This window comes from Hippopotamus amphibius, chromosome 16, assembly GCF_030028045.1.
Source record: "Hippopotamus amphibius kiboko isolate mHipAmp2 chromosome 16, mHipAmp2.hap2, whole genome shotgun sequence".
Taxonomy (NCBI): Eukaryota; Metazoa; Chordata; class Mammalia; order Artiodactyla; family Hippopotamidae; genus Hippopotamus; species Hippopotamus amphibius.
Genome location: NC_080201.1, coordinates 31507168 through 31523530, shown reverse-complemented (window position 1 = coordinate 31523530; position 16363 = coordinate 31507168). Strand labels below are relative to the sequence as shown.

General features: G+C 43.8%; 1 protein-coding gene across 2 annotated transcripts in view; it reads left to right on the top strand.

Moving 5' to 3' along the window:
• Positions 1 to 16117, top strand: part of FTO (FTO alpha-ketoglutarate dependent dioxygenase) — a 382583-nt gene extending 366466 nt beyond the window's left edge. For both annotated transcript variants that reach the window (XM_057711122.1, XM_057711126.1), the window contains one exon: positions 13759 to 16117. In XM_057711122.1, coding sequence (XP_057567105.1) covers positions 13759 to 13912 — 154 coding nt within the window. In that variant the 3' untranslated portion in view covers positions 13913 to 16117. The remainder of the gene's footprint in view (positions 1 to 13758) is intronic.
• Positions 16118 to 16363: the final 246 nt, after the last annotated feature.

The window sequence follows — 16363 nt, the reverse complement described above, 5'->3', positions numbered from 1 at the left end:
TTAGAAAGAGGAGGTAAAGGCATATTTTACCCCTCTCTCCTTTCTCCTGCTCCTGCCTGGGACAGCAGATGGTGGCTAGAGCACCTGGACCATAAGGTGACCTCAAGGATGGCAGCCATCACCTAAGAATGGCAGAGCAAAAAAATAGATGGAGTGTCCTGGCTCGTGGATGTCTTTGGATTGCTGTCATGTGACCTTTCATGTGAAAGAAAAATCAGCTTCCATCTTCTTCTGTCACTGTTAATTTCTAATTCCTCTTGCTGGCAGCTAGATGCAGTTTATAACTAATAGACATGTTTGTTGTCTGTCTTCCTCCAGCAGAATGTAACCTCCATGAGACCTGGAACTTTGTCTGGTTCACCACTGTATCTCTAGATCCTTGTACCTAGTAAACATTTGTTGAATGAATGAACTAATAAATGAATACACACACACACACACACACACACACACGCACGCACACACACACACACACACACACACACACATACACACACAGCAATAACTAAACCCCTTTTGCCCCAATCCTGGCTTGATCAGTAGGCAGGCACTTAGTAAGCTACATTGAGTTGTCATCCTTTTTATTTATTTATTTATTTATTTATTCATTCATTCATTGGCTGTGTTGGGTCTTTGTTGCTGCTCGCATGCTTTCTCTAGTTGCGGAGAGTGGGGGCTACTCTTCATTGCGGTGCACGGGCTTCTCATTTCAGTGGCTGGTCTTGTTGTGGAGCACAGGCTCTAGAGCGCGGGCTCCGTAGTTGTGGTGCACGGGCTTAGTTGCTCTGCAGCATGTGGGATCTTCCTGGACCAGGGCTTGAGCCTGTGTGTCCTGCATTGGCAGGCAGATTCGTAGCCACTGCACCACCAGGGAAGCCCTGTCATCTTTTTTATTTTAATTGAAGTATAGTTGATTTACAATACTGTGTTCATTTCAGGTGTATAGCACAGAGATTCAGTTATACATATTTATGTGTATATCTATATTTTTGAATTCTTTACCATTATAATTTATTGAGTTGTCCTCCTTCTTGATCAGTGAACGCAGTGGCATAGATATTTATGTAGCTAAAAGCAATTTTAATTTCTAATTGTTAGTTGCAAAAATAATGTCATTCAGTTCCTAGGGGTATACAATGCAGAACTGCTTTGGCTTTAAGACGAGGACATTTCTGACATCTTTGGAGTTCAGGGACCTTGTTAGCATAGCGATCTTAATGCTGCCGTTGCTTGGACTTGCCCTTCTACCAGAGAGCTACACTGATATATAGTTTTGTTCCTATCATAAAACACCCACAGGCAGATGGAGCCATTTATTACCTCTAATCTTGAAATGAAAAGGCAGCTTAGAGAGTCCATGGATTCTTGGGCTAGAGTAGAGGAGCGCCCAGTGGGGTCTATGATACACATGTGTTATCTTGAGGAGATGAGAACTTGCCTGCAAAAGTAGTTTTTGAATCAGAGTACTAGTGACTAGTAGTACTTCCAATTCTACCAACAGAGGAAGTACTGTTTCGAGGAAGAATGCTGAACTAGCAAATAACCTAAGTTTCAGTCCCAGCTACGTGATTTACCAGCCACATAGCCTCCACATCCTAATCTCCCCAACTGAGACAACACCTTTATTTCCTACCAGAGTAGTGAGGGTCACATGAGATAAGGTATGGGGAAGTAAACCATAATATTTATATATAAAATCCCAATTTTTTAAAGACGGGAAGAACCTTAGGGATTGTCTAACCCAACCCTTCATTTTACAAATCTAAGTACTGATGGGCTGGAAAGTCAAGGTTTTGCCCAAGGTCACAGGCTAGGGTAGTGGCGGAGCTGGGTCCTGAATTCCCAGATCAGTTTTCTTCCTACCGTCTCATCCTCCTTGTCCGTGGGTAATCATGATATTGTTATTATTTCTCCTTTGATTGTGCTTTGTACTTGTACTGTCGTAAAATTGGTGATATTGCAGAGAGATTAGTTCTACTTTAAGGAGGTACAGTTGGAAGTTCAGATGCAAGTTGCTTTCAATCATTTGTGCACCATGCCATATTGATGGTGGCTACATGTCAAACCCTGCTCTAGGCTTGGCGGGTATAGCAGTGAGTGCAACAGAAATGCCTGCCATCAGGGAGCTTATCTTACACACACACACACACACACACACACACACTCTAAATGGTATCAAGTGTTGTGGAGAAAAATGGAGCAGGACAAGAAGATGAGGAGGCAGGGGTGCTTGGGTTGGGTAGGGAGAAAGGGGAGATGCTGCTGTCTTACCTAGCACAGTCAAGGAAGGCCTTACCGGTTGGATTATGTTTAAGTGGTGACCTGAAGAAATAGGGATATTTTAGGGGAAGAGTGTTCAAGGTTCAAGAAACAGCAGGTTCAAATACCTGAGAGTATTCGTTGCCTGTTCAAGGAAGAGCAGATAAGCTAGTTCCTGGAGCAAAGTGAACAATGGGACAAGTGGAAGGAGAGGCCAGGGAATAGGGGTGGGGGAGGGGTAAGTCATATAGGCACTTGTGGACCATTGTAAGAATTTTGACTTGGACTCAGCTGTCGCGTGGGTGCAAAGCCTAAATTCGTCAGAAGACTGGGCCGCCCTTGATCAACTGGCATTCTGTTTTGACCTGCCATTTTCTCTCTAATTCCACATTTGGGCTGCTCCCCTGGCCCCGCCGCCACTGTTGGTTTGGGGCTCCACCGAGTTTTCAGTGTAGAGTGCTTTTGACCTATTAGTGAATATTCTTAAAGGGGGAAAAAGAAACAAAGGCCCAGTAGCCTCATGTTCTATATAAGGTTAAAATAAACTTGGGAGATGCTTCTCAGCATCCAAAAACCAATTAAGCAGGGTACTCGGAAGTATTTCTAAAAACAGCAGCACAGTAGAAATAGACTGACAGGTGAGCAGATGGGAGAACCATCAACTCAAATTTATTTCACAGCTTACAACTCAAATGAGCATTCCAAAGTCAGAACAGCTGGCCTTCTATTCTGTATGCCATTGTCCTTTGCTTTGTGCATCTCTCAAGAGTATGAGTGGATTAGGCTCCAGTGGCTGTCTGTCTGTCGGTGTTTGACTTTGCAGGGAAAACTCCTTTGTAGAAAACAAGCTCTTGATGTAAATCAGATTTCTCTTAATGCCTGCTTCTTCCATGGGTTATAAAGTTTCTAGATTCTGGAAATCGATGGCGTTGACCTCTTAGCTTTCATTTTCATAACTGCGTTCATTACCTCTGTGACTGCTGTTATCTGATTCTCAGTAAATGGAATTTAACCAAATAGTCAAAAAACAAAATCTTCAGGTTCGCAAGAAGAAACATTTTTTAAAATGTTAAAGTGCATCAAAAAATCACAGCTGCCTTGAATTTCTGATCATAAGTTATTCTGGGATCTTTCTGAAGTCTGAGACTGTCCCGTGCAAACTTTACTTAAGTTTCAAGCAACAGGGAAGTCACAAAATTTGGAAAGGGTTATCTTTTGTCAATCATGGTCCTTTGTGGGGTACTGTGCTGACAGAGGATGGAGGAGGGACTGTATTCTATGGCTGAAAGGAGGGCTTGATACTACCCGGTGGGGATTTTGTTCCAGTAATTGCATCAAATTGGACCTTCTGCCATGTTGCAGGTATAGCATTAATATCACTCATGAAGTCATACGCCTGTATGCTTTCCCTCCCAATGGCGGAGTCACTGGCAGAATATATTTTCTTCCAAAGTGTTTGTTTTCATTGTTGCCCTTTAAAAATAATGAGTTCATTCTATTCCCTTGCAAGGAAAGTTACTCTAGACTGCTTTGAAATTGTATATCTTTTGTTGAGCACATTTCTGCAGTGGTTGCATAGCTTTGTGTGCTGGGGAACCCAACCCGGCCTCTCTTAAAACTCCCAACCAAGCTGCCTCAGACTTGATTCATATAATCGTCCAGCCGATTTGACCTTTATATTGTTACTCTCAGCCAGGTAGAAGTCATGCAAGTTTCAGATGACCCTATCATGTGACCAGAGATCAAAGGTCAGCAGCTCCTAAATGTTCAGCTGTCAAGGTAGCCCATTCATCACTCTCATTATGTAACTGACAAGCCGACAAATGAACCTGGGGATAAAATTGTTCTCAACCCTCCACCTCCTGGGCTTACACCCCAGTCGTGGGCCAAGCAGTCTCACGTATTAAGTGGTTCCTTGGGCCTGCTGGAGTCCCTGAAGTAGGGGGAAGGACTCCAGGAGGGCTGTTCTCTATGCCAGACATTGCAAAGTCACCAGTTGCCTGCTTAGGGGGCCAAACTGCAGGTCACCAAGAACTGGCCCTGAGTCTGATGTGCTCTGAAATGAAGATGCAATTAATGTGAGTTCTCTACGGGCCCAAAGACACCCACGTGTCCCCCCACCACATACCACCTTCAGCATCTTTGTGGTCCTTCGTGGTAGGTTAAGATGGTGAATGTTTTCGCAAACTGGCCCAGTCTGAAGAGTCACTTGTGAAAATTCATGTGGACAGGACCCTCAGAGTCTAGCTTGAGGCTGGGTGCCTTTGGAAAACTCTTTATAACCAAGACCCAAAATGATTCTTTTTATGTCTATATTTTGGAATAGTACAAAGAGCTTGTGATTAGGAATCAAACAATCTTGCCAAATCTGACTCTGTTCTTTCTTTAGCTGTGAAATCTTGGACAAGTTAGTTAATCTTCTGGACCTCCATTTCAGTTTGAGGACATAAATTTAATTAGAAGACTTATACAGTGCCTGGCACTTATAAGTATATATGGTTGGATATTTTTAATGTTTCTATTAGCATTATTGCTATTCCTTTGGTCTGAGAGGAGATTTCATCAGGGAAGCATTGGGATGAGATAGAATTTCTCTATAGTATCTCCCATAGCAACAAAAAGCCTCTGAAAAACTTATAAGGGCAAAGGGGTAAGGAGATGTGAGGATTACAGGCTATACTTATGTGAGTTGGAAAGAAACCCTGGAGGAGGCATCAGATAGTACAGTAGAAGGGAAAAGGGCGTGGTCTCCCCCTGGACCTTGAAAGAAAGAACAGAGATGCCTTTAAGCCATTCTGTTACCAAAAAGTGTCCTGGATTTTTATACCAGTAAGAGGTCTTGTGACCTTGTCTCTTCATCCCCTGACCTCTTAGAGGTAAAATCTGACCACCTTATCCCTCACCCCAGGGGCGTCTCTTCTTGGGGGGAGCCTTTGCCGTAGGTCAGAGGAGCTTTTAGCGGTGATCTGGGATTGGACAAAGCCCTGGTTTCATATGCCAGGAGGACGGGAAACCCTGGTCGAAGGAAATTTCTTCTTGGATCCCAAATTGGAACTCTCAATGTTCATTTTCATTAAACAAAACCAGACATCCTGCTCTTCGTGGCTACTGGGCTATGTCATATATTGATATTACGTTTCAGAGAAATTATAGGTAATATTGGTGTCGAGGAGAAGAATTAAAAACTTATGAGAACCATTGCTTACATGGAAAACGTTGAGTTCCAAACAAATGTGGAGAGCATAGCTATGTACAGCAGCTGGGCTTGGCCTGGGCTATTTTCTGTGCTAGTCCCTTCTCCTCCCAATGAAGGGACAGTATAGGCTCACAGTAGGTACTTCATAAATATACTGATTGATTGACTGAGATCCAGACAGCGGGGTCATCCATACTGAATGGCACAATGATTTCCTGCAAAATGTCCAGTCATCCAGATGGCTGAATGGCGTTATCCTGGTATTCAAAAGCATTTGGGGGATTTTTGGCTTTTAGAGCACCTAAGCGAGCTCTTCGATTAGGTTTTCCCTTCTTCCCTGAAATGTGAGTGTTACATAACTGGAAGTTAAGTCAGTCTAGCTTCTCAAGTGGGCGTGAAAAATACCACCTGCTTAACAGGTGCGTTGATCCCCACCCCCCAGCCCCCAAAAACCTGACCCGTGGGCCAGAGTGTGGCTTTTCCTCACTCTGATGTGTGTTGACTTTACCGATCTGGGAAACATTAACATGTGGGTCAGAGGCAAGAGGTTAAAAGCCTTTCAAAGACCAAGTGAGCGTGTCCTTTGTTGGGACTCACCCAGGAGTTAGTTTTGCTTAGTGGTTCTGCAGTAGGTAAACTGAGTTATACAAATCAAACAAGCTGATCTCATTCAACCACCTTTGTCAATGTAGAGCATCGTGATAGGTATGACAGGGCGGCTCTTTCTTTGTCAGGTTGTCCATAGAGCCATGATGACAGTACCACAAAGTCTACGAAGGCAAATTATAAATTCATTCACTCGCTCTTCCCTTTTCAAAGGATTATAAAGAGGTCTGCATGCTTGTCTCACCTCTAAGACAGATTATTTGGAACAAAGCATGGTGAGACCATGAAGAACAGTACCATGGCCTCTTACTCAGAGTGAGATTTGAAATGTAGTGTTTAGGACTTCCCTGGTGGCACAGTGGTTAAGAATCTGCCTGCCAATGCAGGGGACATGGGTTCAATCCCTGGCCCGGGAAGATCCAACATGCTGTGGAGCAGCTAAGCCTGTGCGCCACGACTACTGAAGCCCGCACACCTAGAGCCCGTGCTCCACAATAAGAGAAGCCGCCACAATGAGAAGCCCACGCACCACAACAAAGAGTAGCCCCTTCTCGCCACAACTAGCGAAAGCCTGCGCTTAGCTATGAAGACCCAATGCGTCCAATAAATAAATAAATATTTTTTAAAAAAAGAAATGTAGTGTTTAATATGGACGTCACAGAGAGTCAAAATTATTCATGAAGCCCCTTAAATGGTACATAAAATACTATCAGGAAGTTAGATCCCATGTTATATGAAAAAATACTTCTCTTTAAACACTGAAATCACTGTGCATGACAAGATGCTGCGATTCTACTGGGCCCAGAGAAACCAATCACAGAGAACATGCAGGTCCCATATTGGTCTCAAGCTCCCTCCAAAGCATAGAAGGCCACTGAGATTGTTGCCCCTTTACATCATTATTTCCCACTTTTTTCATGCTGGTTTTGAAAGGGTTTTGCAGGTTAAATGTAGATTCGATGTGATATCACATCAGGGTTTTCTGCTTGAATGAGGCTTAAGCCTTGGTGTGGGTTTACCCTGTTTGAGGGAATGTATTCTGATGTGGCTGATACCCTGAAACAGGCTTCTGTTTGACATGAGCCAGAATGACGGTCAACTCCTCATCATGAATTAAAATTCCAGAAAAAACTCCGACTTGAAGAAAAGTCATCTTTTTTAGTCCTTGGATATTATCTGGCGAAGTTGTGAGTCTAAATTGCTCTCGTCTTTAGAAATGGGATGTCTTTCACACTTGCTTTTTTTTTTTTTAAGGCATTCGTTTTAATGGCTACGTTATATTCCACTGTCTGGATGCACGTAGTTTATTCTCTTTTTATTCCACACTTACTTTTAAGCATTATAAGTCCCCCCTGGCCAATGTTGCCTCATCAGCTTTGTTTTAAAAATAGAACTTGTATCACAAAGGAAAGGGCTGTAGAGGTGTAATTCTACGTTTGTGCAGTAGTCTACATATTTCAAAGGGCTTTTATACACATTATTTAATTTTTATCTCCACATAGTCCAGTGAAGCAGCAAAACATGAACTTCATGTAACAGTTGAGGAAACTAAGAGGTTGAGAGATTTTTCCCAGGGTCACGCCAGGAATACAGTTGACCCTTGAGTAAATTTGAACTAGGAAGGTCTCTTTATACTTGGGGTTTTTTTTCCAATAAATATACAGTCAGCCTTCCATATCTGTGGATGTAGAAACCGCAGATACAGAGGGCCCACTGGAAGGGATTTGAGCATCCACGGATTTCGGTACCCAAGGGAGGATCCTGGAACCAATCTCCTGGAAATACCAGGGAAGACTGTACAATTAGAAATAGTTTATACTCTTAAAAGATGAAAGTGTATCTTTTACTTCTGTAGGTGATAGTTGCTTATGCTATGAGGACCTCAAAGTCATTAGAATGAAAAGAAGGAAAAGTTTTGTCAGTCATTTGCTTAATTATTGTCGTAGAAACATGAAAAAATATTTTGGTCCTTTCCCTCCCCTGAAATGGTTTGGAATCTCATGAATATCTTAATTTGGCAAGAACAGCTAAGTAGTCAGGGGACAGGGCCCATTTTGCTCCAAATGGGAAATCCATGAGGAAGATGGAATGTGGTGGAAAGGGCAGCCAGCCAGATGCCCAGGGTCTACCCAACATTCCCCCCACCCCGCCCAACTCTCCCACCTGCCATTGGATTAACCTGGGGTAAGGCAGCCCTCACATCAAATGTGGTTCACATACCTACCTCCCCATCTCTCTCAGGCCATTGTGAAAATTGAATAAATCAGTGCTGCATATTAAGATTCTTCAGGACACTCAAACAATATACAGAATGTACTGATTTTAACCAGGAGTTACTCTCTTCTTTCGCATTAAAGAATTCTCTCTTAGGAGTTCGTTTTTCTTGTCTCCTCAACGGCCTGTGTTTGGTAATATTTCTCCATCAAGTTCTAGTCTTTTGTACTTTCTTTTTTACACTTCTTTATCCCAACGAATCTTTTAGCAGGAACCATTGCTCCCAAAATCTTTATCGTTTCATCAAGAGTAATGGAAATGTTACCTGTCCTTCTTTATTTGTTGCAAAATTTAGGGACAAGGGGGAAGACCATACATGTTTTCTTAAAATCAATGGCCAGCACATTACTGTAAAACCTATTGATTAAAAACACAAAGTATAATGTTAGTCATTTAGTCTGTGAAGTGATGCAATAAGGGAAGAAATTTATCCTCTGACTCTTGCATTAACCTTTTATTGACTGCTTGCATACCCATAATTAACACACACTTTAGCTAAAGTGGTTAATTTCAGCATGGCGACCAGTGTTCACTAATGTAGCTGCTGTTCTGATCCTCCAAATGTAAGTGTAGCCCTGGGGGAAATCAGCGGGCAGTGGGGCCCTGCATGAGTTACACCTGTGGGAGGGGAACCTCCAGACAGTCAGCTGACGGTGCCAATGTGACACCTTTCAGTTGCTTTCTGTTATGTCACTAGGTCATTCAGGGAGAACCATTCCTAAGTAGCAAGCGTTTTGAGGGGGGCTTATAGAGTCCTTTGAATTGAAATAATACGAATTTGGGAGGGAGAGAGATGAAGTATGTATTATTTTCCACTGCTCCCCTTGCAATTCTCCATAAAAGGAGTGGGGTTTTCTGAGTAGATCCAAGTTTATTCGTTAACCCAAAGCCTTCAGAAGAGGAATTTTCTTTAGGATGGGAGTAGAGAGGACAAGGTTGAAAGGAGAAACTAACTTTCTTACTGCTTAGCTGAGTTTCTTACTGTTTAGCTGGGTTCCGAATGATCTGCTGTCCTGGGGAACATTGAAATTTTTTTTTTTTAACTTCTAGAAAGGTCATCCAGCTCTGGTCATTAAAATTGTCTTATTTTTGTGCAGAGGCCAGTATAGATGACACCAGCACTCTCTTGTTTTCTGGGTAGAAATTTGTCCCCAGTGGAAATATTATTTGAACCAAAAACAAAAGCCAGGGATTTCATGTTTTCAACCCAGATGATCTCTGCACCCACTACATTACATCAGCAGCAGCATCTCAGTTTGGAGAGAGGACCATCAGCATCCACTTGGCAAGCGGGGCCACGTCAGCAGAGGTTGTAAAAGGCAGGAGGTCACTGAGGGGTGGGATGCATGGCCAGCATATCAAGCAGGACTCTTTGGGTTACATGTGACAGAAAAAACGAATTCAAACAGTAACAAGCTCATGTAACTGAAAAAGCCTAAGCATACCTAGCTTCAGGTGAGGCTCGATCCAGCTCCTCAAACCATATCACCCCGTACCCAGGCCCTTGCTGCATGGTAGCAAAATGACTATAGTGGTTTCAGATCACACATCCTAATAGTTCACAGGCCAGGAGATAAAAAAGTCTTTTCCCTTAGCTCCCAGACCAATCCTTTCATTTACTCTCTCAGCCTTGCCCTGGAATGGGTCACGTGCCTCCCCTAATCCACTCCCTGTGGCTGGGAGAGTAGGATGTGCTGATTAGGTTAAGCTAGTCAACTCTGCCCGGCTGTAGAGCCAGTCCCACTCAAACCACATGATCAAGCATAGGGACGGGATGGATTCCCCATGGGAAAATTAGAATCTTCTTTGTGGGAAAGGTGGGAAAAGACAGCCGATGTCCACCGCCATCAGAATTCCTAAAACATTCCTAAGAGAACTCCGGGCCCCTTGATTATGCAAGAACTACAGAGCGTGCATGCTGAGAAACAATTCAACTTGATTTCCTAGAAATGCCAAGTCAATCCAAAACAACTGCCACTCAGAAAGCCCAACGACGAGCCCCATTTATGAATTCTGGGTCTTCCGGAGCAACTGCTAAGTCTTTCTGAATCTGAGCGTTTTAGCCTGTCACTGAAGAGTTGTAGCAGCTTGAATACATAAGCCTCGGCGGCGTCCTGGAATGTCACATTGTGATAGGATTCAGCCGCAGGCTCAATCTGATTCAAGCCAGAAAGAGCCGCTTGTGGATCTCGAGAGCTTCCCCCAGGAAGAGCCAGTCCAGAGGCCACCCGCTCAGTTAGCTGAGGGGAGGGGATGGGCACAAGTACGACAGGCAGCCCTTCTGTTGGCGTCTCCCGTTGTCACTGGTACTCGTAAGAGAAGTAACAATAGCGACAATAGCATTTAATAATTATTGAGGGCTTACTGTGTGTCAGGCAGTGTGCTACGCACTTCACATGTATTAATCCACTTAGCCTTCACAGCATGCCCATAAGTAAGGAGCTGTCATCATCATCATTATTCCCATGTGACAAGCAAGAAACTGAGGCTTGCTGAGGTTAAGAAACTTGCCCAAGATGTCATGTCCCAGGGAAGCAGCAGCTCCCAGTGTCCAGAGAGCGTCTTCACCACTGTCCTTCCCCATCTTAGGAAATGAAGATGGAAGAGAGGCAGAATGAGTGATTTGAGCAGGAGAAGTTCAAACCTAAGGGAAGATATGCCTTCAAGTCATTCTCAAGCCTTTCTTTTTCAGTCCCACCATCTGGCGTGATGTCGAATTGGACAATATGATTTGAGTTGGGGGTGACTGTCCTTGCTCACAGGTGAATACATTACCTCAACAGCAAGACCTCAGTGACTGTATGACCATTGAGAAATTGGCAAGGAGTACTGGGCATTAAAGGAAGAGTTTTAAAGTGAGAGGGACTTCCCTGGTGGTGCAGTGGTTAAGAATCCACCTGCCAATGCAGGGGGCATGGGTTCAATCCCTGGCCCAGGAAGATCCCACATACGGCAGAGCAACTAAGCCCGTGCACCACAACTACGGAGCCCGTGAGCCATGTGCCTAGAGCCCATGCTCCACAACAAGAGAAGCCACCGCAATGAGAAGCCCACACACCGAAATGAAGAGTAGCCCCGCTCACCACAACTAGAGAAAGCCCGCATGCAGCAATGAAGACCCAACGAGGGCAAAAAATAAAATAAAAGTAAAATGAAATAAAATAAAAAAAGTGATCTTGAAAGATCTGAATTAAGGCCATGAAGAGACCAAACAAGGGGGTCTAGCTCTAGCCCAGAGGGAGGTAGTGGGTACACACAGCTCCTAGCCTCTCAGGGCCGGCATGAGAAGGAGGTAGTCCCCATACCAGCCAGTCCTTTCATGGGAAGAACAATAGAAAATCAGAGCAACTTTACCTAAAAGAACACTGCGTGGGCTTGGGAAGCTTGTACCATACAAGTGTAAGCAAACTTCTGCAGCAGATGTTAACATTTTTAATACTTTCTCAAAATGAGGGGGCAAAACCCATTTGACAGGTGAAAAAGCGTCTCTATTGACTTTTGACAAACCTTATGCTATTCGAAGTAGATCAACACTTATCACAGCCCTTTAATCTGCCAACCAGGATAACGTGTGCACAGATCATTTACCCACCATGAGATGGAAATGCTCAATTTGGAATAACTCTCCCTACATGGTAAATTGAGCCTTACCCTCTGATTCCGATGCAGAGAGAGAAAGCACAATTTCAAAAGCTTTGAGAGTTCCTTTGTAATTAGTCGCAGGCTCCCTTGAATATTAATTTCCCCCCCATCCCTTTCATGTGACTTAGAGACCATCTCTAGGACTGCAGAGGTGCACCCACTGCAGCGAGCGGCAGCGTCTCAAACACCTATTATTATTAAGTAGTCTGCGGAACGTGCCTCTGTTCTTCAGTGCTGTGTGGGCTTATCAGTGCAAACAGTTTAATATTTATGCTAAGAGGATTGTCAAAAGCAGCTTCTGTTGCTTTAATTCTTGTTTTAAATAAATAATGAGAACATTTAAACACATTACTCTTCTTGAGGCCCTGAGGTCAGCTAATCTTATTATTTATGAAGTGATGTGCTACATAATAGTACTTAGTGCATGTTAACAGACGCTATTATCAGGGCTTGATGCGGAGAGCGGAAGATATATTGGAATGTTATGTGTAATGTACGACGGATTGAGTGCACAGGATGCCGGTCTAGCAATTAACCACCCGAGAAAATAGGTGTGAAGCTGAAGCATGTTTTCCCATGGGGATCCCCTCACCATTAATAATTCCCCAGAGGAGAAGATGTCTTTTAGTGAGGAGCCTTCTTGACCATCAAGCTTGGATGTTCCACTCTTTGATCTCTTCATAGTTAGTCCTACACGGAAGACAGATGATGGGTGGGACCACTTTTTAATTGATTTAGAGAACAATCCCGAGAAGGTGGGGGTAGCGGGGGTGGGGAAGGACCTCTCAATTCTCCCAGACGCGTACTCAGAGTATTTCTTTTTGGTGCACGCGCTGTCCCTGCCACATGCTCCAGAAGACGAGAGAAATTGTTCATTTCTTACTGCAATTTGTGTTTTCTTCTCTCTGATCTTCATTTTTCAGATACATAAAGCCAAAGCCACTGAGTTTTCCCAGACCAATTTCCAATAAGCTGCTCTCTCAGTGAGGTCATTGCCTGCCAAGGTGTGATGATGCCGCCCCAACTTTTTTCCTGCGAGGCTATAATTTAGTTGCATATGATAATTAATTTCTCTACTATTGATGAATAATCCATTTAATAAAAACCGTGATTTAAGTGTTTTCCTTAGGGAGCCACTCTTGCTAGCCTCTTAATTTAATTTTGTGGAAGTTTTCCCCACCTATTCATCAGTGGAAATGATTATTAACCTCTATTTGCATATATCCTTATAAATCGGTCTCTCCTTGGAGTGCCTTTTTCTGAGCACAGCAGGCTGGGACACTTGTAAATCTCTGGGATCTCCAGAGTCAATCCCAGTCTGTAATATTGTTTAATCTATTCTTGGACGTTTTAATGCAGTAAATTCAATTTAATCTTTCCCAGTAATCTAGTAATACATGGAAATCCCACAAACATTTAAATCTGATAATGGCTTAATCACACACTTTAAATAACAGTGGAGATAATGAAAAAATAATTCACCATTTTAAAGGCAGAGTAACTGAATTTCCCTGATGATTGGCTTCTGCAAAGCCATTAGAGATAATACAAATCTGGGAATTGGAAAAAAAAAAAAAAAAATTCCAGCACCATAAAGAACAATTCTTCCTTCTTATAAACACATCTGCTTTCTGCCACCCAAGCTCCCCCTTCTGTATCATCACCACCATCACAGTGGATGGTCACTGGGGCATTTGGCAGGGTCGCCCCAAGTTGCCCATGGGTTTGGGTCTTCCAGGCATTTCCTCCCAGGGATTAACTGCCTGTCCTTACTTTTCCAGGTGCCAGTCCCGAATCGCCCGAACTCTACCTGCAGATCAGAAACCGGAATGCCGGCCATATTGGGAAAAGGATGACCCTTCGATGCCTCTGCCGTTTGATCTCACAGATATCGTTTCCGAACTCAGAGGTCTGCTCCTGGAAGCCAAACCCTAGAGAAAGAGCACAAGTCTTACGTGGAGGAGCAAAGGCTGTTTTTGGCTTCTCTCCTCTGACCTTGCCATGGTCTTAGGCAAGGCCATTATGGGTAGACTTGGCCTTGAGATTGTAGACACTGGGTCCCAGTTGGAAACAGCTAGGGAGTGGAGCCCATGAATATTAAAATGTTTAAAAAGGACACAGTGTTATGGTGATTTGGTATTAAATGAGAGCCTTCACCCCCCAAAACTATTCCCCACTTGGATTTTTAATGGGAGCCATTCCACTCCCGAGCAAGGCCTGGGAAGCGTCCGAGGTGAGCCTGGCCTGTGGCAAAACCTAACCTACTTTCCTCCTTCCCAAACCTTTGCAGAGACTCTGCAGGGGACGACTCTCAAGTCCTCTAGGGGAAGACCAAATTTAGAGACATTCAGCCCATTTTCTCACCACACCCTTTAGAGGCTCTGTTGTCCAACGTGGTAGCCACTAGGTAGATGGGGCTTCCTGAATTTAAATTCCATTTTAATTGCAATTAAAAATTCAGTTCCTCAGTTGCACGAGCCACACTTCAAAGTGCTTAATAGCCACGTGTGGTTAGTGACTACTGTATCGGACACAGAACGTCTTCATCATTGTAGAAAGCCCTCCCAGTCAGTCCTTCTATCAAAAGTTTGAGAGCGGGAGATTCTGTTTTCCAGTTCTCTGTAGCTGCTCTCCCTACAGGCAAAATAAATGAAAAGAGAAAGGCCTTGTTGAAGAGTAGCCTCGTTCCCTTCTCTAAGACAGCCTGTGCTATGAGCCCTGCATTCTGCACACAGGAATGGAGTGGTGTTGAAGATTAGAATAAAGCTGACATTCTGTCTTTAGGAAGTTTCCCTGATCTGATGAAAGAGACAAAGCCCTGTGTACACTGCTTCCTGATTTTAGCCAGCATACTACATTTTTTCCTATAATTTCCCCCTTTCACACATACCGATGGGTAGAATTGAGGCTTGAAGAACTCTATATGCTTCATCCTGATGATATTGGAGCACCAGAGAGATGATAAAGGGGTTACAACTTGGGCTTTGGTTTTCAAGTGCCTGGATCCAAACGCCCACTAGCTTGTGACCTTTGGTGTGTTACTGTGCCTCGGTTTCCTCATCTGTATAATGGGGATACCATAGGCACCGACTTAATAAGGTGAAGATAAAATGAAATAACTTAGCTACTTAAAACAATTTCTGACACATAATTAAACACCCAGTAAATATTAGTATTATTATATGTCAGTAAGCTGACCTGCTGTAGGCATTTTCCCCTCCCTTCCTCATATCTTGGTGCCAGTTTTGTCTCGTGATGCCATGAACACACCTCTCCCTTTTTGGGCCTGGCTCCCACACTTTGGTGACCCCAGAAATCAGGAGACTAGTTAGCCCCTCTCCCCCAGCCAGTCACCTTCTTTGTAGTTGTTTGCAGTCATTGGGAAGCTGAGAAGCTTTTTTGCCCATTGAGAGGTGCGCTGAGAAGCAGGCTCTCTCCCGCCATCAGAATCTCACTGGTTCAGGGTATAGGCTCATTCACGCGGCGTTAACTCCAGAGAGATCACGTCACACAAAGCAGGCGGGGTTTCATCATCTTGAGACTCTTAGACCTTGGGTGTATTCCCTGATGTTCTTAAGCTTCCATCTCCTCATCAGTAAAGATGCAGCACTGCCTCACAGGGTTGTGGGAGAGATTAAATGAAATCATCTAGGTAAGGAGTGCAGGGCACGTAGAAGTCAACCAACAGGGCAGCCTCGGGACCATCTAGCCTAGTGTTTTATTTTACCCCATAATGTTTGTTCCTTGTTACAGTTCATTAGGTACCAATATTTAAAAGTTGGGAGATTTCATGTAAAATAAAAATGTGAGCATCCTCTTCAGAATTCAGAACAAGTGGCAGCCCTAAGCCTCCATTCTGGCAGGACAAAGAGCTAGGTAGCATCCTCTTAGGCAGGGCGTGAACCCTCTGTGGCCCCCATTCTCCCAGTTACCATTTATTGTGAACCTGACCATTTTTACCCCTTCGTGTCAGCACCCTCCAAACCTGCTTGCTTGTACCCCTAGAGTAGAAGTGAATAATAATGTTGAATGTTTACCCCAATATATGTGTATTACTATTGAGGTATATTTGTGGACTGGTTGTACTAATACGTCATGTACGTCATAAAACATGCATAAACAATAAAAAAAAATTGAAAGGATGAGATAAACCAAGAGAGGTCCTGCTATTTTCTCCTTGCACACCAACGGATGGCCTGCTTCCTTGGCCTGGGGACGCCCAGGTGGAAAGAATTCTCAGAGTCCTGCAGGTGGGGGAACAGCCAGGGTTGGAGAAGCCACTTCCAGGAGTGAATCAGAAAGGTGTGATCACGTCTTCACAGAAGAAATGGTGGCTTTCGTTGAGCATAAGCTCAATGTGTTTGAGGGTTACATATGCTCTCCAGG